At 46.2% G+C, this 25,427-nt stretch overlaps 2 protein-coding genes across 8 annotated transcripts in view; one reads left to right on the top strand and one right to left on the bottom strand.

Moving 5' to 3' along the window:
- LOC118513123 (autophagy-related protein 13 homolog) overlaps window positions 1-16,760 on the bottom strand; it is a 30,687-nt gene extending 13,927 nt beyond the window's left edge. Inside the window, exons 1-2 of the mRNA XM_036058531.1 lie at window positions 16,216-16,760; window positions 4,287-4,656 (exon numbers count right to left, since the gene is read on the bottom strand). Coding sequence (XP_035914424.1) covers window positions 4,287-4,656; window positions 16,216-16,365 — 520 coding nt within the window. The 5' untranslated portion in view covers window positions 16,366-16,760. The remainder of the gene's footprint in view (window positions 1-4,286; window positions 4,657-16,215) is intronic.
- A 2,573-nt stretch (window positions 16,761-19,333) lies between these two features.
- The window catches only part of LOC118513122 (fibrillin-2), an 84,593-nt gene continuing 78,499 nt past the window's right edge, over window positions 19,334-25,427 (top strand). For 4 of the 7 annotated variants that reach the window (XM_036058530.1, XM_036058528.1, XM_036058524.1 and 1 more), the window contains exons 1-2: window positions 19,349-19,453; window positions 19,817-20,123. In XM_036058530.1, the coding sequence (XP_035914423.1) occupies window positions 19,931-20,123 (193 nt within the window). In that variant the 5' untranslated portion in view covers window positions 19,349-19,453; window positions 19,817-19,930. Of the gene's footprint in view, window positions 19,454-19,794; window positions 20,124-25,427 lie in introns of all 7 variants that reach the window. The other 3 variants (XM_036058526.1, XM_036058527.1, XM_036058525.1) reach the window with 3 other exon arrangements.

Here is a 25,427-nt window from a genome sequence, read left to right as displayed (position 1 = left end):
AAGCAAATGGCTGATCACGACGAGAGTTTTGGTGTTGAGGTGTACTGTACTGCACACTTCAATTAAGAATCGATTTAGGGTTGACAAAAACTCATTTTAAACTACCCTGTTGTGATTAAATACTTGGATGAACGGAATGGAAACAGGACCACACACACACCTCACGAAAGCTGTCCAATAAAACTTTCTAAAGGTCTTCTTCCACACGACCTGTTGGTACAAATCAAGGCAGCTCTTCCAGCGGTCGTCTAATTTATTCGCATAAATTGCATAATGCGAAGTTCTCGGTCCCGAGTGTTTTGATATATCGAAATCGGTTCACGACGAGTGGACGACGACGCGCGCGCCCGGTCTTTATCCACAATGAGGTCGAAGGGCTGAGTCGGTCATTTACTTCGACCGCGTGCACGCTCCGGTAACGTGAGCTAGGTAAGGGCTAAGGAAGCCGGGTAAAAGTGCATGGAAATGAGATAGTTGATAAGGTAGTGAGGCACTGGTTACCTGTTTTTCGTTATTAATATACATCAGGAAACGATTTGAGGGGGCAAAAGGCCCCCAGATTTAACCGTCGAGTGTACCAGAGTATGCCTGAAGATACTGTCTTTATGTCAAAAAAATAATTCAAAAATCAAAAATCAAAAATATTCAAGTCAATTGAAGTCGTTAAACTAGACACTAAAACACATCAGAATGACCTACTTCTTCAAAGACCAGCAGTAGCGCCTTTAGGATACTAAGGCACCATGAAGACTTCGCTTGGGTCCAACACAATAGCCCTCGTGTCAGCACTTTCCAAACAGTTTGTCCGACGCCCACTAGAAGGGCTCGAATTTATAACTACCCTTGCCGAAAATCGGGGTTTTGAACAAGGTCGTCGAAGGGGCTCCAAGACTCCCTCCTCCTAAATTCCAACGCTTCAGATATACTGAGGCAGCCGAAAAGCCGGCTCTACGCGTCGTTGGATCGACTCGCAATCGAGTCGCGCACATTCCTTACATTCCATTCTATGCATTCGCGTGCATGTCAGCAGCGAGCGAGGAAGAGGACATACTATTCGACCAAACTTCCAACAAAACTCCACCGAAAAACTCCTTAGGTCATCGTCAATGAGTTTTCGATACGGTGTCTGGTTCTGGTACACCTGAGCGCAGTAAGTGCTAAAATCATGTCCAAAAACACTTTTAGGCACGTTTTTTCGAACGGAGTCGGTGTGAAACAGTTGGAGGGTCCTCCACAGCACGTTCGCCAGTAGGTGTTGGGTGTCAGAATCACGTGCATTTTATTTCGAGCCCCACCGCTTAGCTTAATTGACCTTTACCAAAGGCGTGTATATCTTGTCACCACCGACGCTCGAACATATCACCAAGCGCACGGCTACCACCATTGGTGTCGGGTAAGAACGGATAAAAGCTGGCCATAATTAAATTCGAAGACATTATATCTCTCCAACCTACTTAGCATACTGCCGGTATGCGCTACACGAGCGGGGCTGAAGCTTCTCGCGACCTGGTTCTTCGTTGGTTCGGTAGCGCACCTTGACTCCTGATAGCTGCCCATTTACAATGAAAGTAACCCAAAGCCAAAACCATTTACCGCGATAAGGAAGCACGACGCAGCGATAGACTCCGGGGGGGGAGAGAGATTCTGAGTTGAATGTCGTTTACCGGTCCACCATATCGGTCCTAGCAACAGCCGTGGCAACCGATGTCCGTTTTTACTTCCTTGACATTTTTACGACTAGCGCTCGCGGAACTCGCCCTCGAGCGCTGTTGCTATCCAACGCGTGAAATGTGCATTGTTGTAGATATATGTGCGAGACGTGCAAAAAAAAAGAGAGAGATCAGTCCCGTACTGCCCTCTAGCAATGCATTTCCGTTTATAAACTGCACGGTGCATCGCATTCGATCGCAACAAAAGCTTTCTCAGCCAGCATTCTACTTCCTCCTGAGAGAGCTGATTCATCCGCTCCCAGCTCAGTTCTATCTCGATCTGTCCGTTGATCATCATCGCGCTGCCAGCTGTTCTAGAACAAGAGGGATGATTAGGATGACCTTCGGACTCGACAAGGGAAACACGGTGAGAGACAGACCCGCACTCACGATGCATCATAAATCAAACCTAATTAAAGCCAATTATCGGCGATACTTCCACGTTCCCAGGCTTTTCTCTCTGGCGCCAACCCGTAACAGGGCGCATGCCCCGTGAAATGTGCGCGTGATTCGGCACATGCTGCGCGCAAATTTCGCACGGTCCCGTGCACAGTCAGTGTTTTTTTTGTTTTGCATTTCGTGCAGTATGTCATAGCGCTCTGCATTGGGAATTTTAAAAGCTGATTTAGTACCAGCGCAAGGTCATCTGCATCAGAGGGGAACAGAGTTTAGAGCGTCGGGGTTTAAAATGATAAGGATTGTTAGAGGTGGCAATTATTATCAACATTGACAGCTTGATTGTCGCACATGGTGGAATTTGAATTAGCGTAGGGAAGACCCATTAACATCTCTGTGCTAGTGAGAGTGGTTCAATACCACAAACGATTAGCAGCTCTACTGTAGATTATTTTGCGAGATTTCTCCTCTGAAGCAAGATCGCACCTTCAGATGTCTGTTAAGTGCATCGTTCAAATATTTTCCTTCATTTCTAAACAATCCGTCAGTCCCAACACAACCAAATCCATAGCGCGTTGCATCACCGGCGTATTGAAACATTGTTTAAATATTTAACAATGGGCGGCATCATCCTTGAACAGATTCATCGATTGCATGCACGGCGGGTTGCTTTGTATAAATCTGTCTCTCTCTCTCTCTCCCTTTACTAAGCCGCCACCCTTTGCAACACGCCAGGTGGATGCGTATGATGAGAAATGCACGGCACGCATCCGCTAGCTCACAAGCTCGGCGTCGTCACGCACAGTTGAGCACAGTCTTCTAAAAGAGAACGCCAGACGCAATCTGAAATGCAAAACAAAAACCCTGCACCTGCTGTCTGTTCCTCTGCTCGGGAGAAGCTCAGTGAAAACAATGAATGATCACTAGTTCCAGTGCGGACCACGACCTGACCAGGGTGTCTGTAAGCTTCTCTTTTCCATCAGCGGAACAGCACGCGTTCGATTGGTATAATTGCTTGCCGAATGCGGTGGAGAGACACTGTCCGAGTAGCAGTGTACGTGATGCTGCGACTTTGTCCGAAGGTCGTCTGTTGGCGAACGGTAGTGCCTGGATATTGCACCAACACTACCTACGAGCTGTTGCTATCTAGTGTACAATCGAGGAATCGAGGAGCTTTATGCTTCTCCAGCGATAGAGTCACAGCTTGGGCTTTAGATCACGATTTGATCCCCTGAAGGTCTCCAATCGATGGATGTGAAGATGAGAAAACTGGTTTGGAGAGTGAGGATGACACACGATTCGCATCAGAGTCACGAAGCGAAGATCACGTGGTCCACGTTCCAAATTGATGAAGAATGTTTCAATATCCTTAAAGAAAACATTTTGTTAGAATAAGTATGTCCTCCTTTCATAATGTCCAGCGAAGACCTCGCTGGTCAGTGACCGTTGCCTAATCCAGCAGATAAAATCAAACTGTCAAAGGTTATTAGAGGCGAAAAACAAGAACAGAGGACAGCCATGTCTCTTTCCTTTTCTTTGCCGCTTTTAGGCCCTAGTGAAGGGTAGCGGTAGTAGTAGCTTTGCCGGCGCCACCATTGCAAAAGAGCCCCACAATCACCACTCAAGGTAATTAATTTTTGCCGGTGCTACCCTTAGCATATCAGCACCCCACACCTTCGTAGTGGGCTGGCTGGCGCCAGGTTGGCAAAGTTCTGCAAAGTCAACCTGCGGCCATGTTTGGAGGCAGCTTGGGTACACAACACGCTCGTATTTCAAAAAACCTGTTCTACTTCCAGCACAGCGCTCAGCTTGATGCGATGCGATGTGTGCGTGCGTGGCACCACAGTTGCATTCACGTTCGCGAATTCCGAAATGGACTTTCAGATGTGTTGATTTACACTGCGGGCAGACTGGAATGGAGGCATAAAACTAGCGGGGTTTGCTGTCCAAAAAGGTCACTCGCTCGCATTTAGACCTTCTTGGTAGTGACCTACGATTATCATCACTCAAGATGACGATTTGATTGCAGTTTCTCGCTGCGTTGTTTCTTCCTCTTCCCGGAACCGGAACCCTCGCAAACACATGCTCTTTACGCTGAACGCTTCTTCAACAACAACCACCATGTGTTTGTGTGTGTTCGAAGTGTCTCAAAGTGTCCCAGAAGTCCTGTCCACAACTTACCCAACAGATTCGTCTGGGGCTCGCCTTTATAGATCCGGTAGTAGATGTCGTACGAATCGGTGCGCTTCATGCGCGACACTCGATAGGCGGGCGTTACTCGTGTGACCGATAGTAGCGACTTGAGCAGCAGGCTCATGCGGTTGTAGATCACCTGGTTGGCCCGCTGCGGTGCGTTCGTTTGGTCCGTTCTGATGCTGAGCGTCCAAAACTCCAATATCATGCTACCACCTTCGGCCGTTTGAAGCGAAATTTCTACGCACAGTGGCAAGCGCGTGGCGATCGATTCGTGTTGGCCACCATCTTGCAGGACTTTCTTCGTTTCGACCAGCACATCAAGGATGGACTGTTGGTCTGTGATGGAGATGTTGAACTGTAACGAGAGGAGGAAGGAAATCAATAATCAGAATATTTTTAACCTCATTTTACAACATTAAATTAAGTCTCTAAAATTGCTTCCTCCAAAGGAAGACACAACGACGTTACAACGTAATGGAGAAAGGACCAAAAAATCAATCTTTATCGATTGCGTGGCACATACACTAAGGACATGCCTTCGTCTCATTTATTGGTGACCTTGGGCTGGATAAAAATGGCGCATGTAAGTCCCACACAACAGGAACACGGAAATCGAGGTTAATCAATAGCTTACGGTTATGGCGAACGGGAACGTGATTAAACGGTTGTCGGACAGGCTTCATTGAAGTTGAGTCTGTTGTTGAGTCATTTTCTTCCACAAATAGGATAAGAATCGTAGTTCAAGAATTTCTGAAAGTATTGGCGATAACGATTTTCTACGTTTATTTAACACTCTATTTGTTCGGTGTGCATTACAAGGGCCATACTCATATTTATGGACGGCGCAAAGGTGCTCTTAGGTAAACAGTCAAACACCTCTCTCTTCCGATTATCTCAAGCAGAAAACAAACATCGGCGCACTTCTCCGGTATCGCCCAACGTACGCACACATACTTCTCCAAGATGACATTACGACCTCTTCGGGATTTAAGGAATAACCCACCAAGAACCAACAATACCCGGCAACGCACTATCAGACATTACCCTGGCGACCTTCTGGAGGACAGCGTGCCTCAAGTGTGTAAACACGCCTTGTAATACAAAAAGTGCATCCCAACTTCCTGCCTGTGGTGTGTGTGTGTGTGTGAGGGCAATACCTGGCAATAGCCGAGATGTGCCCGCGTTTCCAATAAAAATTAAATATGATCGAACGTTCGCAACCTTTGACTCTGGTGGAGGCAATATCGGCAATCTACCGCACCGGGGCAAGCGGAAAAGTACGACTCGATCGGATCGGTGCGATAGGGAGGATCGATCGCAAAGCACCTCACCGCCCCAATGTTTGTATACACACTGCACTTGGCTGAGGGGTAAACAAATCAATCAAAACTGATTCAGCGCCTCAGGACGACAAACTGATCGGAAAATTCCGCCGTTTTGTTTGGTGCGTTTTAAAAACGGAGCGTCCGTTACATGCAATCTGCAATCAATGTTTATGTTTATTGAGCAACAAAAATGTTGGGAATGTTAAAGGTGACCGGACATTGTGGCGCACATTTGTGTGTTATTTAATTTTTATTACACTTGTTTTGAGATTTGTAGTTAAAAGTAAATAAAATTATCACAGAAATAACTCTGAATCATTCTACTATGGCAAGGGCCTTTCGCTTGCTGTTCCTGGGTCCCAAAGGGAAACTTTGGAACAAGAAAAGTAGAGACCTTTCTGGTCGTTGAGGTCTCTCGTGGGAAACATTAGTTCATCACTCGAAACACTGAAAGCATGCCGTGTCAAGCACCTTTCAGTATATAAAACGTCCACTCGGTTCCGTTTTGGTTTTTTGGTTATGTACAGCTGGCCTTGACCCGGCCTCGACCGCCCATGGCATTCAACGACCCGCATTATGGCGGCATCGATGCACGAGAGCCGGTACTACCAGCATTTTTTCGCTAACAAGAGGCCCTAATTTTGCAAATCCAAAAATCCCTCTTGTGGATCATATGGCCACAAGAATCAGTGACCTCACACACATAAAATAATGGCTTATGGATTGATTGATTCGTTTCGCTGCCAGGGTTTTCTTTTCTCTCATAAAATTGGATTTTTCCAACCCGATCTGTGTTTGGGTCTCGATGGTCATAAAGCCATATCGACCGTATCTCACCGGCTGCGGTCATTTACAACCGAATGGCGAGCTAGCAATTAACCGACCAACTGAACAGGAACGGAACGGAATTCTCCAATAATGATCTGAATTGGCGAGACAGCTATACCACCCCAATCTGATTTTTATGGATGTTTTGCCTGTTGGAAGAAAGTAAGCGGTTTCTTTGGCAAGAAAATCCATTCAGAAGAATTGCTTCGTACATTGGCTTTACGGCCCATTGAGATTTACTGAAGGTTTGAGATTGAGGTGGAAGTACGTCATGCTGCAACAGGAAATGCATATATTTGAAGGCTAATGCAGGATTTATGATCCTTCACTTGTTTTGCTTGGGTAAGGGATCTTAGGACGCCCTGCTGTGAGGGGTTCCTTTGGACATCTGTTGAATTCTGCAAGTTACAGTTGTTGGGAAAATCCAGCAATTTGTAAGGTAATGATCAAGAAATAGCTTCCAGCTTCTCCCGCTTTGTTAAGAACGGATATTGAGGAACATTTCCGGCAACTCTAACTTAAGACCATAAACAATGGATTCCTAATATTTTGATACCAAACAAAACCAGTCCACAGCCGGCATAAACATTATGCCATTAACCCAACAAACTTCCGATGAGATCTCCCCCATAGTCTCCCGGACGATTTTTACATACTCACGCCCCATCATCAGAACGCAGCATAAGTGCATCAGCATAAGCGCAAGCAGTAAACAACTCCACACTGTTGTTTGTTTGCGTTGAAGGGTGTAACGAAACACAAAAACCCCTCCCAGGGAGGAGTGGTGTCCATTCACCCAGAACGTTCACCCACCCCGTGTACGCAACACTACGCATGACCTCAATTTCGTCCATCAACTTCTCGTATGCCATCTCGCGCCATACGCTAAGAACGCAACTATCGTTTTACGGATGAAACTATCCGATTTCTGGAAACCGTCTACGAACCATCTACACCACACATAAATCCCAATCCCCAAGCCTGCAAATGCTTTCGCTGGTGGTGGTGGTGGTGACAACAACTGCTCTGGTGATTTACATTTTTCCACTTAAAGGGCCGGGGAAATGAAATGCGACACCGTGTCGCTCGGTTCCGTCAGAAACCCCTTCCATTCGTTCGTTCCTTCCGGTTTTTGGTCTGCTTTGTGTCCAGGCCTAACAATTGGCCGAGTGGACAGACGGCTTCGGAGGGACCCCCCCGCCAGAGTCTCTTTCCTTGGGTCGCCGACAAGATCTCCCATCCATTTCGCTCAAGTGACAACATCCGGCCTGTGTTCGTTGTTGTGCTAATGGGTGTGAACCGAGCGTAGATAAGTAGCTCTATACGCCAAACCGGGTGCTACTGGATAAGATCGCTGCTCCAGCGAAGAAGGCTTCTTATGTGTGTGAGACGGACCGATTTTATCAATCTAATGCGATGTTGAGCTGCTAAAATTTATACAGTGCTTCAGCAACTAATGCTCGCGCCATTGCCTCGGTCCAAAAGTTCGTACGTGGCAATTCTTCGTTGGTCCTCCCGCAGAATAGGGTGGATGCTATAGAGCTCCACAGTGAGTTGGCAACATTTCCTTTTTTAGAATTGATGGCATTGCTCTGCCGTATACAGAGTTCGCCTGCACAGATGCAACAAAATTGCAAATGAAACACAACAATTTGGGGGAGAAAGTGCGTGCGTGAGTGTGTGAATTACGGGACGGTTTTTGCAATGGCGGATGAATCATCGTCCCCGTCTGCTGTGTTCCAGGAATCGAATTACGTAGCCGCCTTACGCTCTACAAATGTCCTGCCTCAAAAGGACTCACCTGAAACACGTGTGTCAAGACGGAGCGAGATGGACGAGAGGAAACAGAAAGAGATGGAGCGTACAATGGAAGGCAGCAAAGAGAGAGAGAGAGAGAGCCTTAAAAGGCGCGAGAGCGAATCCTTGACAGATGCTACGACGGTGCAGCCGGAATGGGCCGGAACAAAATTGGAACTAAAGCACGATAAAAACTGCTTACCGAAGAGATCGATGAGGAGATTTTTTTGTTGTATCCAATAAAACTATTATAAGGAAAAGATTTCTTCAATGTCTACCACACTTTTCACTCGATTAAAACCACACCAAACTCTTCGCTTTCTTTTCGAAGGCTAATTTTTCTTCTCACGTCACTCTACTTCTGATTTCGGTTTAAGATATAACCAAATTTTCCCACGTTGGACGTCTCTCAGCCTGGCTGTTTTCTTTCCCGCTGTCTGGCCTGCCTTATGTCCTCTCCAGGTCTTCACTTTCTTCACCCACTGGTTCGTGGCGCTGCCTCAGCCGCGTTCCACGCGTTTAGACAGGGCGTGGGTTTCGCCGATACGCGCTCTACCAATAATTATCTCACAAGCATTAACACACACACACACCACACACAATTTTCACCAATTTTATTCGCTTCACAAATAACTTTTCCTAACACTTGGAAAACTCTTCTTTCGCATTAGCGCCGATTGGACGCGGTGGTCTCGAAACACACATTTACCCGCAGGAGAGCAAGAAGAAAATGCTGCTGCCACCTTTCAAGTGGTCTAGCCGAACCCGTCGTGAAAACGCTGCCTTTTTTCCCCCGTAATACACACACGCGCGTTGGAAAAGTTACCACACGCACACACACATTGAAACCGTGCCGATGCCACGCCGTGTAGAGACGCGTTTGCGTGCTGAAGAGTAAGGAGGAGAGCTTGTAGGATGTTTGCTTTCTCGCTTTCACTCTCCCGTCAACATAGGATATCCACCAATACACTCACACGCCAACTCCGATAAAAAAAAAGTTGAGCGATGCAGGCGAGCGTTGCATAGCAGCAGCATCATGGGATGTGTGGACAACGCGAGGCGCGCGTAGCATAAAACGAAGCAGAAACGATACTGGTATTGGTGCAATCTCTGTACCCAATCCCCCACTCGACTGCTACCACGTACAGCATAATATGCTGCGTTGCTTTGCTGCCTTCTTCGGCATCGTGGCACACGGGATAGCAGCGAACTGCAGCGCAGCATGCAGGCGAAGTTGCTGGCGTGTGGTGCCGGCAGCAGCACAGGTGGTGAAAAACAACCCAAGGCCATTAAAAGAAAAACCTTCGGGTGTCTATTACTTGCCGCGCCAATCGCTACTACCGGTGGGCGCAGCAAGTAGGTAATGGTGGTTTTACCTCCTCTCGATCGATCCGCTGCCCACGTCGACACGATTTCTGAAGCGTTCTTCTTTATCTTCTCGTTAAAGCGCGGTGGCCAATATTTGCAATTTCCAGTCGCACAAATTCTCGAGGAGAAATCGGTGAAAATTGGAAACCACTTCTTCAGCTCGCTCCAATCTGTCGTCGGTCAGTTCCATATGTCTCTGGCTACCCCGCCTACGCGGATCGGACACTCCGCCGCAAGAAACCATTTGCAACATTGTGTGGATGTAGAGCGATGCATGCTTGTGCATAAGTGTAGCCGCCCTCAACGGTTCCCTTCCAGCGGAATCCATCTATTTCATCGTGCCCGTCCAGTGACACAGCCGAGTGCATCTTTGGACATGGTGGGCGTTTGAGAAATCGCGTTCGGGATATGCTGGAAAGCGGACAAGAGTTATTCGTTTCTTCCCACTTTAATCAACGGCCGGCTTCAGCTTCGCCCACTCGTAGGTTGAGAAAGAAATGAAGGGCTCCGGACAGCGTAGGAAGAATTGTGTAGGATGTCTTGCCAGCAATACTTGAAAATGGTGAAGGATATGCTCCGCGCTTGAGTAAACTTTTTCGTTTAAATTAACTTAATTTCCAACTACTACAGAGATGGTCACGACTCTAAAGCTATCTCCCCTACCTATCCAACCGCACTGAGACCGCAATCGATCATCATCGATTCCAATATCCACTGTTTTGCGCATTATCTTTTCGCCTTCCTGTATCTTCTCACGCGCCGCGAACGTGTGCATGTCCTTGGGTTCGCTTTTCGGGAACCATCATTCCCGACACCAAACACCGGGAATGGAGGATGCGTAGAAAACGACCGTCCTCACTCAAGGTTACCCGGAACGAAAACAGCCGTTGTTTACTGGGCGAGCTTTGAGTTGCTCTGTAGCCACGTGTCGGTTCTGCTCCATCCCACCCAAAAAAAGCGGCCTTCCCCCCCCGTTATTACATAAATGTAATGATTAATCCATGATACACGGTATAACGGGGAAGGAATAATAAAATTTTGTTTACCGTCCCCGATGTCCGGTGTGGCCTTGCCGAGAAAGGCGAGAAGAAAACAAGCCGCGGCATGTTCTACTGCCTACTGCCTAAATGCGGGAGAACCTCTCGTCGATACCTGCCGGATTGGATGACGTGACTTTACGCACAGACGACGGCGACCACTCGCACCCGTGCGCCTGTTGGTTATTTTGACGTTTGATCCACCATTGTTGCTGTCGGTGGTGGACGCATTCTGAACCAGTCGGTTCGCAGATACGCATGAAGGGCCACGTGTTAGAATGTGCTCACGGGAGCAACGCCAGACATTCGCCAGACGTTCTCGGACGGTGCGTTTGTTCTTGCTCTCCCGACGTCGTCGTCGTCATAGAAAAAAGGGCTCACCCAAAAAAGGATCTAATGGAGTGCGCATGTCTCGTGCGTAGAAGTTCTCTTTTCTGCAGCCTTTTCCAGTTCCAGCCGAAAAAAAAATCGGAGGATCTTCCTAGCAACAACAGCATGGATTTGGATAATTTATCTTGAAGTTCTACTCTCTCTCGCGCTGCTCTCTCTCTAGCGTAGAATTTGGTTTGGTCGTCTCGGTGCAGACGTGCCACGTGTCGGTCAATGACACGGATGGGCGGACCAGAAAAGTGCGTATTATGTGTGCGGACACTGCCGGGTTTTTGGCGTAAGGATTCTCCCGTTCTTGACGTCCCCGGTGACCTTGCTCCTGCCGACCAGCCCGACGACCTTGGGCGAAGTTTGGGTGCAGAGAAACCCGTTAATCGGTTAATCGTTCAGGTCCGGCAAGGGTGGTTCTATTGATGAGTCTTTCGTTGGGCATGCAGAGCTAGAATGATGGAATTTCTGATGGATTCTCTCACCGGTGACTTCATCAACCGTTAAACGTAAAGTACTCCTAAAAGCAGATAAACAACTTCGATATTATTCTATAAAAAGCGCCGCGGTTTCGCGATCACAACTGCTCGAGGGATTCCCCCAAAGAGCTGTTGACTGGTAAAAACCGGTTGCTTGGGTCTTCGCGGTCCACTGTACGTGATAAGATTGTTTACGAAACTTGTGCTCGTAGCTGCTACTGAGGCGCTGCTGTCACTCTTACAGCAAGACGAGGAAGGCCAATTCGGATAGCCGTACGTGTGGCGTACGTGCGGTTTGGCGGGCAAACCGCGCAGATACCGATGGCCCGCAGTTGGAGCTCACACATACCACGCACGCAAGATACGGAGGGGGGTAGTCCTCCACAACGCGTGCCCTATCTCACGGTAGTCTTGGTGGAAGATTTATCACAACAATATGCTGCTGCTGGTGGTCACTCATAAAAAAGGGTCTTGGTGAGTGGCACTCTACTACATCGGCCGTAGGGCCCAACATAAGCGGGAGGGGAGGTTTCAGGGTCTAACAGCAGCATCCGATGAGCCAGCTCTCTCTCTCTCCCACTCAGGGGGGGGATTAAATTGCAATACAGCAGCAATCAACAGCAAAGACTCAATTTACCCTCGCACACGAAGGAAGAGAGAGATCGTGAGGAGAGGGTCGGCGAAGAGGACGCAGTTGGTCATCTTGGGTCTTTGGTATTCCATTCATCTTTGCAGCATAACTTCAATCCGACGAGCTTCATCTAACGCAAAACATTCCTCAATGTCCCGCTCTCTCTCCTTCTCTTTCCCGTTCGCCTGGTAGAGTAGCACGGAATAGATGGAATTGAGGACAAACATGACTTTAAAAAGGGAGTGGAGTTTTCCCTCCTAACTACCGTGCTTTGATTGTTGAATGAATTGGCATGGAATGTACGGACGATCGTCCGAGGTCCGGTTTTATAGAGATGCATGTGAGTGGTTTGTTTTTATTTTTGTACGCAATTTATTTATGTGTTCCTTCAGCATTTTTTTTTGTTTCGTTGAGCCTTAACATACATTTAGAAAGCTGTTAGAGTCGTGTACCTTTTTATGGAAGAATTTCTATTCCTAGTTGCGTCTTGCCGTGTTTGAAAGCTAATGGCAAGCAATAGTAATGGATAATAAATTCAAAAGGTGTCGAAAGGCAATAATATAAAATTAATTAAGCGAATAAATAAGCGAACTTGGAACTAGGGGCAATAAGTTAAGCGGAGATCGCATTCCAATATCCTGCTCGCAATAATGATTAAAAAAGAATTGAATATTTATTGGAGAACACGCTCATGAACTAATTTTATTCTGTGCGTACCATACTTCTGAAGTCAATGTTTGTGTCCCACTCAGAATATCCACAGCAGAGCGCGATAAAAACCGTTCTACTCGGTTCACTGGGGAATTCCCTTGGAGGGAGGAAAATTGCAACGTGGCCATGGTCGGTCCTCAACTGGCCGTTGTGCGGAAGGTCAGGCATAATACAACAGCAGTCCCTACTGTTGTTTACATCGGAACGATATTAAGCTCGACACTAATAGGGGTAATGTCTGACCTCGCCCACAATCAGACGATATCGCTCCGAAGTCTCGAGGGACTAGGAGCACTACTCCAAACTGTTGCCCAGTTTCTAGACGATCGTTTTGAGTGATAAAATTGAAAAAAAGTGCTTCCTATTCCTACACATCGTGATGACATTATCAACACTATCATCTTGTAGCAAAACAAAACCCAAGCACGTTGCCTGCATCCTGACCTGAGACACGAGACAGAGATCGGTCGGTGCCGTGTAAACAGAATGATTTATCAGCGAATTTGCGTGCGCACCCTCGCCCTCGGTACTAACGATTGGTAAATAAGAAATAAATTAACGCTAGTGTACGCTGGGGCCGGCGTTTAGTTTGCTTCAATTGCTGCTACTGATGCTTACTTTACCGCTTGAGGGGCGTGACTCGAAGGAGATTGTGGCACCTTCCAAAGGGTTTGTCCTGATGTCTTAAGAATTGTGTTGTACTCTTCATCTACCACTCGTGGGTCGATTATTGCTTCCACCTGCCTGCTTCCATTCGATATAATTGGGATGACTTGAGACATTTTCTGGCCCGGTGACTCCTGGTCGGTGGTACTTCTCTTTTGGGGAAAGACGATAACACCGATCCAGTGCTGTACGTGTCTGCGAAATCGGCAACAAGCGCGTGAACCCAAATTTGCTGCGCAATACCTTCCCGTACGGGACACGGCTGCTAGTCTTCTGCCACACCCTTGGGGAGACAGTGCACTTTCGCAGGGCAGAAGACAACGACCGCGCGTTCTTGTTAAAATGCTTCCTTTGTAATGCCGTGCGCGCGAAGCACAACAACAACAGGGATGAGTCGTGTACGTGGAAAACCGACACATGAAGCACTGTTTTCTATTTTGTTTTTATATTTTCATTAAAAAAAAGGACTGTTGAATGTGATCAGCTCGCGTTAAGGGATGAATGCGAAGCCCTACTGCAGGCTTATTTATTCCCAAGATTAACGTTAACCCTGGCTTCTTTCACCTTTTCCCAGCACGCTCATCTTGGTCAAGTCAAGTGCATACTCTTCGCAACTGAGAGGGTGAGGAGAAACTACCTGTTAGTGTACAAATAATCCGCCTTCCTGATAACACTTGATAGTGTTGCACTCTGGGTGTTGCAAGTTGCATCTTTCGCGATACCATTCGCCAAATACAAACAAAAACCCATCTACAAACGAACGACCAAGGGGCCGGTTGGTGCTCGTTGGGATGTTTCCAGGACGGTGCGGTAAAACGTGACGCCATACTGGTTCTAGTTTGAACAGGAACACACCGGTCCGGCAAGCGTTTTTATGATGGTGGATTTTGCTGTGGTGCACGGTTTGATGAGGCTAGGGCGAGCGAGCATTAGAAGCTGGAAACGTTTATTGTCGTTTACTTGGAGGAGGAAGGTGTTCCGGTGTTGCAGGGAGAAGCGATTCACGTCGTAAAATAGAAACTATGTAACGTTTCTTCTTCCATCTCACATCTTCTGGCTCGCGTTTCGTCCTAATGGCAGCCAAGACAACAAGTGCAATTCCCCCCGATCGGTTGTTGCGCAATTTGTGTTCCCGCTAAAAGGTGCCCCTAACACGGGATCGATCACTCTTCTGCTCACAACAGGAAGTGGTTCGATCCGGTTCTGTCTCGGATCGGGTGAACACGGCAGGGCCGGTCGTGAGTAGTAGTAGTAGGGCGATTGACAGGTTTTGTTTCGCGATTCGAGCATGTCGTGCTGATGAACGTTTTGCGCGCCAGGTATTCCAGAAAGTGAAAAGCAAAACAACAATTAACTGCAGCGCGGGTTTCGATTATTCTAATGGTTTCTAATCAACAACCTTGACGGATGGATGAGGGTGTATACGATTCATCATAGTACAAAGGACTAGATCCAGCTGTAAATACATTTTAATGCAGTTTAAACTGGCTTTTCTGACTCTTGACGATTCAAACGAATAGTTGCCATCCTCGGTGGTACAAAACTGCGCCATCGTACATTCTCTGAAGAGAGCTGATAACACTCGCTTAAGCTAATGTGACGTAAGAAGCAACAGTTGATATCTGTTTACTGCTTCTCTAAGCGCTTTACTGCACTGCATTAGGCTCGTACATTTAATGCACGTTTTAACCCTTGAGCAGGGGGCGGGGATGTATCTAGCTGGTTTATAATGTATGCTATCCGGTTTCTTTAAGCTCACAGCTAGCTGATACATGGACGACAAATGTATCGATAGCTCTATTCCGCTCACTTGAAACTGCAACGGTAAAGGGTTGTCTTCCCCATTTAAAGCTCAACGGAACCAATCAACAACACCGCCGATGATTAAACGGTGCCCACCACCGATGTTATGAATATGTTTTCCGTTAATTATCATTTAGCTTGGCACTCGTCCAGCTCGTCGGATGGAAAAACCGGTCAGACATGGCGGTTGGAAAGTGCCGAGGAGCAAAAGTTCATCAATTAACCTAGTTTCGCGAAGAAAGTTGCTTCTTCCTGATGCAAATCGGTGTCACAAGGACGACAGTACATCGTGAGTGTGCGCTCATGTTCGACTAACGAATAGAGGCTTCACCCTACAAGTGTGCTCATCTGCTCGTGTATCGTAGCGTCGATCGTATCGGAAAGGCATGAATAGCGTCATTCGTGATGGCTCATGTCTTTGATCGGAATCAGCGTGACGTGATGCATTGGAATTGTTCTTCCTTGCCAGTGCATCTCGAGTGCTTGATTTATGATGTCTCGATTGCTGGCCAATGCCATACCGCCGTGATGCAATCGTCTGTTGGACAAGGGAACATGGTTTCGTATGCATAAGATCTAACGCTCCTTTCTTATTGAATCATTTCCTCAAGTAGCTTCATTTATTCGTACCTAAAAGCTAAAAGAATATGGATTATCGTCATATCGCCGTGGAGCATAAATCATTGCGATTCTTCCCACGCCGTACGATCGTGCTCGAACTGCACTTGAACCGTTTGATGCAGTAAGCTTCTTGCTCTCGCTCCCCCTCTTTCTCTCTTATCACGCGTGTGCCCTACTTCCATCATACCTTACCGTCACGCTCCTCGCTGAAGAAGACAAAGAAACACCCCAAAAACAAGCCCACAATCACCCACCCAGCCCGCTACTTACCCAATCGGATGACGTGGAGTTGGGATTGCTTTCCGTGGCAATTTTCTCGCCCAACCGTGATTGCACAATGATCTGTGCGGCCTTCATCGCCAGCTGGCGAATGTATTTCTCGAGACTATTGCGATCTTGCATGCTGCCCTGCGATGCCATCGTGGGCTAATTTTGCTTATCGTTTGTTTTTGCTTTCCTGTTTTCCTCTTTCACAACCCTTTCACAGTGTTTTCCACCGTTTTTTTTCGCGGGGTCGTCTCCCAATGACGAGCGAATTTTCCTTCGTAATCCGCGGAAAAAACAAAACAAACCAGTTGCCACTAATCACAACAACAACAACACCACTACCACAAAGCAATTCACGGTTCACACGCGCTAGCGTTCATGGTACGACCGAAACACGAATACACTTGGCGGAACGTGATGCAGGACATTGAATTGCACCGGGAACTTATGATTTCATGCACGGGAAACGATGGAAAACTGCGAAAAATGCACAATTTCTGCAGCGACCGAATTCGATTGCACATTGAAAACAACATTCCAGAAGAAGAGAGCGAAGAACGCGTGACAGCTGTCAGCGCGTGACGTTCGAGCAGTTCAGCAGTTCACGATGCAGGTTGAAATTCGAGCTGAAGGGTAACGTCATCTGTTGGAACTTTTATGGTACTAATGCTGAAGGTCCCTGTGCACGAGATGAAAGCCGTTGTGAACAGTTTAAAATGTTGTGTAGTTTATGGAATCACGTTTTTACTCAGAATATTTAATAATTTAAATTTAATTTAATAAGTTGAAGAAAATGTAGAAAATGAAAATTACGCAATTTTTTAAAATCTACGTTATTTTTGGTTAATCACCTAGAAATCGTTCTTGCTCGCCAAGGAAGTAAGAAATTACAAGCCTAGATCTTCTAAGCTTAAAAAACCAGAATAAGCTGAAAAAGACACCAAAATTTCTACAAAAACGTTGAAAAAGCAATTAAATTTAGCTAATATAGACTTCATAAGTAACACAAGTCCCGGAAAAAGCAGTATAAATAACATGAAAATTGTTGCGAAAGAACAAACAGAACTAGCTAGTATTAATTTCAAACAAATAGAACCCAATTTAGATCCCACCCGTACGCTGCCTAACAACAGCCAACAATATTAGTGCAATAAAGTATAATGTTCCGGAAAATCATTCATATCAAGTGTCAACTTGCGAAACGTGTGGCTGCGTCTGGCTCGGTCCACGCCATGCTGGTAGCATTTGTTCGTAACATGTGTTTTGCGTTGTTGCTGTTTCAATCCTTTATCATCATCTTTAGGACATTCTGCAACGAACATCGCTAGCCCGCTGCAAGTGGCGGAAAGATCGATGGGCACATCTCGCTCAAATCAACGCTGTAAATCTTTTCTCAACACTTTTGGCCGCGATGAGGTTTATTTTTTTGGCAAGCGAACACGATTCAGCTTTCATAAATATGCTAATCGTTCGCAGTGCGTTTGTTGGTGGGCTCGTTTTATGGAAAATTTACTGCCCCACCGGGTTTTGCTGTTTCGGACGCTGACGCTTAATAAAATTCGTCCAATATTTTATATCGTGCCGGGGATTTTTTTTTTCTGTTGTGCGCACTAGCGCAAACGCACAAATTATTGCCTATGAATCATGCCATTCGCGCCGTGCGTAGGTGACAAACGGGGCTCGGCGATCGAAAGCAAGCAGCAAGCTTTTGCGTGCGGCGTCTATCGGACCGTCGTAATTTTCGCATATTAGCAAGACAGCTTCCGCACTGCACGTGGACGCCCAGCGGGCCTGGGAAAAGCTGAGCAAAGTGCAAGAATTTTCTGAGCGAGGGTCGTGCGAAATGCATCACACGAGACTCCGAACTTTCTTTTTCGCGGCAGATTTAATCAGGTGTGAAGTTTTCCTGTTTTTCCCATGAGAATGTGTCAGGTGACGATGTGTCTAAACTTTCATACGGAAGAGTATCTTGAGTTATCTAAACAGAATGTAATGAATTACTAGCAGGAAACATCCATTCTAGGAATAGCTTTAGAACTCTGGAGATCCATCCATTCAAAGCGCACCCCAGCAAAACAAAGCCCATGCACGCATGTAACGCGATACGTTTCGGAAAGGCAGATCAGTTACGATCGGCGCCGGTGGTGTTCTCCATAAACCTCAAAGGGTGTGACATAATTTCTATCTCCTCATAAAATATGCCTTTGATTCAATTTTGTCATCCATTAGCTACGCATGTTTACGAGCTGTGTTTGGGGGCTCAGATGCAGTGCATAGCTGGAAGTAACGCTTAGGACGCACCTTCGGAACTAGCTGGTTTATCTGCTCCAGAATCGGGCAGAGCATAAAGCGCCTTATTAACGGAACATCAAAACTGTCCGGGAATGCTTAGGGACTCCAAGTGATCTTGATTATCGCTTGGGCGGTATGGTCCAAAAAGCCACATGAAGATCATAAGTTTACTGGACATGGTTGGAGATATTAGTAATTACTTCACGTCCATGAGGATATAAAGTCGTTGATGGTTAACTTTAATTCACGGAGGTCTTCTCATTGTTTCTTGTTTTACTGTACAAAATGAAGTGACTAACATCTAAGATCCCCACCCAAAATAAAGAGATCCCTCAGAATCTTCAAACTTTCCTCCAAACACCCAACAGTGAGCTGAAGTTCGCTTAACAAAAATCCATATCGAATCAGCGTAATTAAAGTCAGTTATCTCGGCTACTTGCGATGGAAAGGTGACGGGCAGCCCGAAAGTACCTGCCCCAAAAAAATCTAGACCAAAACTGCGAGAACCGATGCTGGGGCTTTTAGTCAACGAAGCAGTGGTCGCCCACGATCTCTCGCCGCCGCCGCCGCCGACGACAGATCAGAGTGAGAAAGATCACTCTGCCGGCGCTGAAGAGACGAGAAGCGAAGCACGCACGCTTCTCACCCGCGGCGAATGTCATTCCGCCAGATTCGTGCCGGGGGGGCGACCGGGGACGTTGTCATTCCCGCCTAGAGATAGCGCGACACTGCCGTGGGCAACGAGTCCATCCATAGAAACGCATTTCGGGAGGGAAGGAAAACCATATACAAAATGTTCCGAGCTGTGGCTGTCGACCGGCCAGTCATCGTCAGTGTGTGATCGTGATCGGTTGATCGGTTGGTTCTGCTGCTCGGTTCGGTTCTTCTGGTGTCGGTCTTGGGCGAGTTCAATCTACCAAATCATAGGGCTTGTGACGCTGAAAGATAGGTACTGTGTATGTGCACTCGGTGCGTTGCCGTCTAATTATGATGATCATCTGGATCATCTGGTGGATTCATTCAAGGAAGCGGGTTCAGATGATCGAATTTGCAGATGCAGACTTTTGCGAAAACGCGACCGGCAAAGCTAATTAACATTCCTAGCAAACTATTCATCGCGAATTGATGCTGTTGAAAGAGACCGCATCGTATGAGTTAGGGAAAGTAACGCTTTCTAGTAACGCTTCTGAGTTACGCGATTCAAATTGCACGAGAATTCTTTCTAATTGGCTTTTGATTATCAGAATAATTTACATATTTTTTAATTAATTGAGAATTGATGCATTTTAGTTTATATTTCATTAAGAAACAGTTGTCTAACCCGATAAGTAATTAATTGTGCTTAAGTGAACGTGATCCTTCGTCTAGTAGTGCATCGGATGACTAGTGCAGTGTAGTGTTTTATATACCTTGTGCTTATTCGTGTATGTGTGTGAGTGTGTGTGTGTATGATAGTGAACGCAGTCATTTTCTAGTGCACACCCGTGTTTATGGAGCAGTGAAAATTCCACCCATCGCCGAACCGAAATCAATGATGGCTTCCAAGCGAAGGAATCCTTTACGCGGCAGGATCGTGCCGATTGCTCTCGCCCTCGCTGTAGTAACACTATCGATGGCCGGTAAGTGCTCGCCGCATTAACATTAACTGAAATAGGGCTTCTAAGAAAGCACAGCTGCAGTGAAAATTGACCATTAGCTCACCATCATCAGCAGCATCATCACCATGGTTCTCCTCGTCGACTTCTGAGTGTCGACAGTTGCCTTCCAAGGAATGGCCCAAAGAGAAAAGAAAATACGCAACGAGCGGGTGAAAACTATTAGCAACTAGCGAGAGGGGTTTTCCCTTTTGTTTTTGGCCGTGGGAGGAGAACTCGCCGTGAAAAATTGGACAGCTGGTGGGAGAAAAAGCGAGGCGCGATCGTAAATTCCATTCTCCCCCCTTGTGCAAGGGTGAACGCAGACACTCGGTTGGAAAGTAATTATCCCGTGTCGTTGGTCAGAGTTCGCGTTGGGGTGAGCAGAGGACTCTGAGGGTTCTGGGGGCCAATAAAACTACTGGGTACGCTTTTCCACGTGAGTTTCTTTCAAATGAAAGTAGTAGAAAGAGAGAAGGAAAACCCGAGGAAAACTCCACACATGGCTTGCTGGGTCGATCGATCGATAATGGGGATGTTGGTGTGAGTCGTTTCAATCGATCCTGATCGCTTGATTGACATTTATGTTGCTTCATTGTTTTCTCCCCCACCGATGGATGACGTCACAAGCTTGTTGAGAGTTTGTCGTCAATCCTTTTGCATACGAACCGGTACCGAGATGCCATTAAGGGAAAGTAGCAATTACTTCAAGTTGAACCATTTGGAAATCGTGCGACTTCGAACAGGAAACATTCCGCACGTTTGATGACACACTCGTAAATGAACTGTTTAGTGCTGCAGTTGCATTAAACGATCGAGTCACTACGGTGGAACACTGTGATAGCACCTGTTGACCATTATCGAGCAGAGGGGGATTTTTATATGATTTAGCTTAAAAATATAAAAGTTTTAGTATTATTAGCTAACAAAGCGTTCGGTGATGATCGATAAGCTTTAAGAGCTGAATTAAAAATAGGTATGCAACCTTTTGAGCGTTCCCGGGAGAAAGTGCGTTTAAGAGGACGATTACTTTTTAAAACTTGTTAAAAAATGCAACGAATTTTAAAAGTCTTTTATAGAAGTTCTCATTGGCTAAAAACAACCTCGTAAGGTCATGCCTAGTCACAGAATAACTTACAATACTCAGAAAATACCTAGCTACCGCATATTCCAGAGAACGGTCAGGGTGAGATTCGATGTCCAGCTCCTACCGCGTGAAAGACCGACGCCATTACCACTAGGCTACCAGATCGCCTAGGGGATACAAGTGTTCAAAGCTATCATAAAGAATTCTAAGTCTGGTCCTTGAGTTCTTCGGAATCGGATCTTTAGGGCTCAAATATTTAAATATTGTAAGTTTTTCAAAATTCTGAATATTTATAGAAGAACTGGTGTCAAGAGTCTTAAAAACATTTATTCGTGCAATTACACCGAATTTAGAGAATATTTTTCAAATTCCAACCATAACTCATGGTTTGTTTGTTAGAAATCCACCACTTATTAAATGTCAACAGCTTTGTAAATATTTTCATATCCCATTAGAAAATCCCGCAAAGCCAAATGAAACCAAACACGAGAATGGGCAATGTTTTTCTTCAATTTTCTCCTACACGACTCTTGGACTCGTACATGAGGTTAAAAAAACAATCGCGCTTCAACGACTGTCTCCTCTCGCCCCAAATCTCGCCGGTTTTGTAACAATTGGCGTCACATGTGCACAGACCTTGTTCAGTGTTCTGTTTTCACTTAATCGGTACAACGAAAAAAGGACAAAAAAAATACGGAAAGGAAATGCTACAAACCGTGTAATAGCCCAGCAAGTCCTTAGATTTCACTGTTACCGATGCAGTAACAACAATAATGGTTAATTCTCTAAAATACTTTTTTTCCCCACAACCTATACGACAGCGTGTGTGTTTATTCCCCTAGGCAACATTACTATCAGGTCCATCGCTCGGAGCTACTGAAAAGTGACGGCGAAAACGGGGTCGAAAACGGACAAACTTTTTGGTCCAGAGTAAACGTGTTTGATGATGCTGGTTGTCTGGATTGACCAGGAGCTTCATTTTCCGGGTTTAAAGGAAAGAAAGCAAGAGAGGGAGAGAGAGAGAGAGTGCGGGAGGGAAAATTGGTCATCTAAAAGGTTCCGGTTGACCATCACGGGCCAATGATACCGCTTGCCATTAGATTGTACGAGCCCAATCAATGAAGCAAAGAAATGTGAAAGAAACTCCGGAAGGAAATACACTTTTAACAATTTTCCTTGGAAAAAATCATCAACCCACAGCCCATCGGTGGAACCTCGGAAGCGATCGGTTGAAGCTTGTCGCTTTTACACTCGTTTTGTCATCAAAACTCAACCGAAACGGCGGCCCTCCCGCAACCAGTCAAAAGCCAATGTTTCATCCCTCCTCCACACCCAACAATCATCAGGAAACGGCATCGATGATATTGGTGACGATTTCCTACGTAGTACGCAGTCTACCCGAAGGAAAAGCTCGTAAAATGTCAAGTGCACTTCTTAGAAATCGGCATCACTAGCAAAGCCGACCCAGGTCGGCGACAGAAATTCAATATATTATTAGGCCGCGTCCTTACGACTTTCTTCTTCCTTCGAGCAAATCCTGGCAAAGGCCTCGGACAATTGTAGTAGCGCAACAATTTCCTTTTTTTTCCCTCTTGGCCAGTTTTCCACACAAATAATATTTTTCCTTCAGCAAGTTACACCGGTGAGAAGCGCACGGTCGAGCAGACCCTTTCGGGTCGAAACCACAAATGGAGGGTCATCGTCGTTAATGTTGTGGAGTGGTCCCAACATCAGTGCCAAAGCCCACACAGCCAAGCAATATCGGTGTGCCGTGTGAAGAGCACACGTGGAAAGCATATTTTCCTTTCGTTCCGCTTTCGTCAAGGCAGCAGAGCTGGGACGGTGGGATGGCCGGTGCGATGAATTGATATGTTTTTGTTTGGGGAATGTGTGCTCGAAGGGGCTGGTGAAGCTTAGTTGCCGCACGGAACCGTTCCGGAATGTTATTCTAATATTTGCACGAGCGTTGTAAGAGCAATGTGATTTACAAGGAAGCACAAATTAAAATGAATAAATATTGCAATATTTGCTTTCGGTGGTCGCGATCGTCCCGGCTAATACAACAAATTCGCATCGCCCTTTTCACTTTCGCCCTGGGAACGGTAGCAAATGGAGAGCTTGAGTAAATTGGCAGTTAAGGTTTGAGCAGGCTGAAGGACGCCTCGGGCACTACCTGAACTCGCGGGACGGCATCCGTCCCTAGGATGCTGCCGAGGTTTGTTTAATCGCAAATGATGAAGATACATGATGGAACATTAAACTGTTCACCGCTTGTTCAGTCAAGGATCTCCTGTTCTGCTTCTTAACTTCATTTTCCACAAATCTTAATTCTTTTTCCCTTGTAGTAGTGGTAGTAGCAGTAGTAGTGTGGATGCTCTCTCAGTCTCTCCATGAATCTTTCGCTCCTTCCCCCCAGGAGGATATGCAAACGGACGCGCATTCCATTAAAGTTGAAGTTTTATCTGACGCCGTAATTTATGTCCGAGACCATTTTGTCCCGCACCTGCCGGTGTCCTTTAGAATGGCCGGTCCAGACGATGTTGTCGTTTTGTTTCTTCGTATTTTTTTTCGGTGTGTGTGTGCAAAACCAAGACTTAGAGGTTTTTTTTTGGTAGGTGTAATGTCCACATTTGTCTTTTTTTTGCTTGGTTGTTTGTAAGCTGCCCACCACGACACTACCATCCGGAGGGTGTTTGGGAGCCCTCTGGAGCTTTCACTGCCAATGAGATTAGAGAGAGGGGAAAAAAACGAACTTTCAACTTCAAAATGCCTTCAAATGGGCAACGTAGCATGCAGGTAGGTTTTGATGGAGATTTATTGTGTTGCTATTGTCCGGGGGTTAGCAATACGGCCAGGCCGTTCTTTATGAATAAAAAAAAAATTGTCCGGGGGTTAATGCTCGCTCCCAGTGTGTAACATTACTTACGGTTAATTGGAGCAATTTTTCAAAGTGCGCACTCCACAGACGAGATGAGGAGATGATTCTGTAAATAAGATATAATGTGGCCCTGTTTAATCACGATTCTCTTGTAATGGTAATTGTGCTGCATTATACTATTAATTGGGTCTGGTAAGATTTATTTTGATAGCATGGATTAGATGAATGGAAACTGGACCCGTGCTTGTGAAGAGAACAACCAGGTTGATTTTGATGATTTTTCACTGGTTGGTCCTATCAGCAAGCTGTCTGAATCATCCTGAATGTTCATGTCTGAACCGAAAAAAAGAGTCATTATTTTGACAGGAGCAAAAACTGTCTCGAGTCCTTCACGAAAGAGGCATGAGTTGGCCTCAAATCCAAGTTCCTGTTTGTTGCTCAATATCGCACTGGAAGTTGTCTGATGAAGTACGGGCTTCGACAACCGGGGCACGATTTATAACCGATCTTGGTTCGATTTCTTGGCTTCGAGGATCACTTCGACATCATTAGACGGGCATTGACGGCGGTGTTTGAGGATCAATGCGAGGAGGTAAACGTACCTGCTTGCCGGAGGCTCTGACTGTGATAGAGCTCGCCTTGGAAGCAGAATACCAGGTGAAGGCGACGATCTCGCGATTGTAGAGGAATTCTGCTATCTTGGTACGATCGTTCCTTCGGATGTGTTTGGAATGTTTAGTCTATTGTAGTCCTCTATGGACATGAGTCTTAGCAGGGTGTGTCGAGAAGGAGAATGAACCACGAACTAGCTAAGCTGTTTGACTGCGCTGATATCCTAGCCAAAGCCGGAAGGATTCAAAGACTGGAGCACGTAGTGAGGATCTCAACTCTCACTATGAATGTGCTCAGCAAGCTCGTTGGATGGATTTGGTGGAGTCTAACCTGTCAGAGGTTGTATACAGCCGTGGTTGGAGGACTGCAGCCCTTGACCGTGATTCCTGGAAACGGATTGGTGGTTTGGCCATATCTTGTAGACGTGCTCTATCCTGAGCAGACCAAGAAGAAGCTCCTGGAGAATATGGTAAAGTAATAATGCTGTTTGTCCTCCTGTAAAGAGTCTTGCACAGATTTGAAATCTATGTCTCAAATTCCTTTAAAATTTTGTTGATTAGTGAGTCGTGTCTCCAGAATTCTGGAGAGACCTGTGGAGACTCTTTGGACTCCAATTCCTTACTAAAGAGGAACGGCTCAACGATTCCCAACAGCAGCCTAGAAAGACTCAATAGGTTTGTAAGCCTTGTAGTCCAAAATAGAGGAGAAACTG

This window comes from Anopheles stephensi, chromosome 3, assembly GCF_013141755.1.
Source record: "Anopheles stephensi strain Indian chromosome 3, UCI_ANSTEP_V1.0, whole genome shotgun sequence".
Taxonomy (NCBI): Eukaryota; Metazoa; Arthropoda; class Insecta; order Diptera; family Culicidae; genus Anopheles; species Anopheles stephensi.
This window is presented reverse-complemented; position numbering and strand designations above follow the sequence as displayed.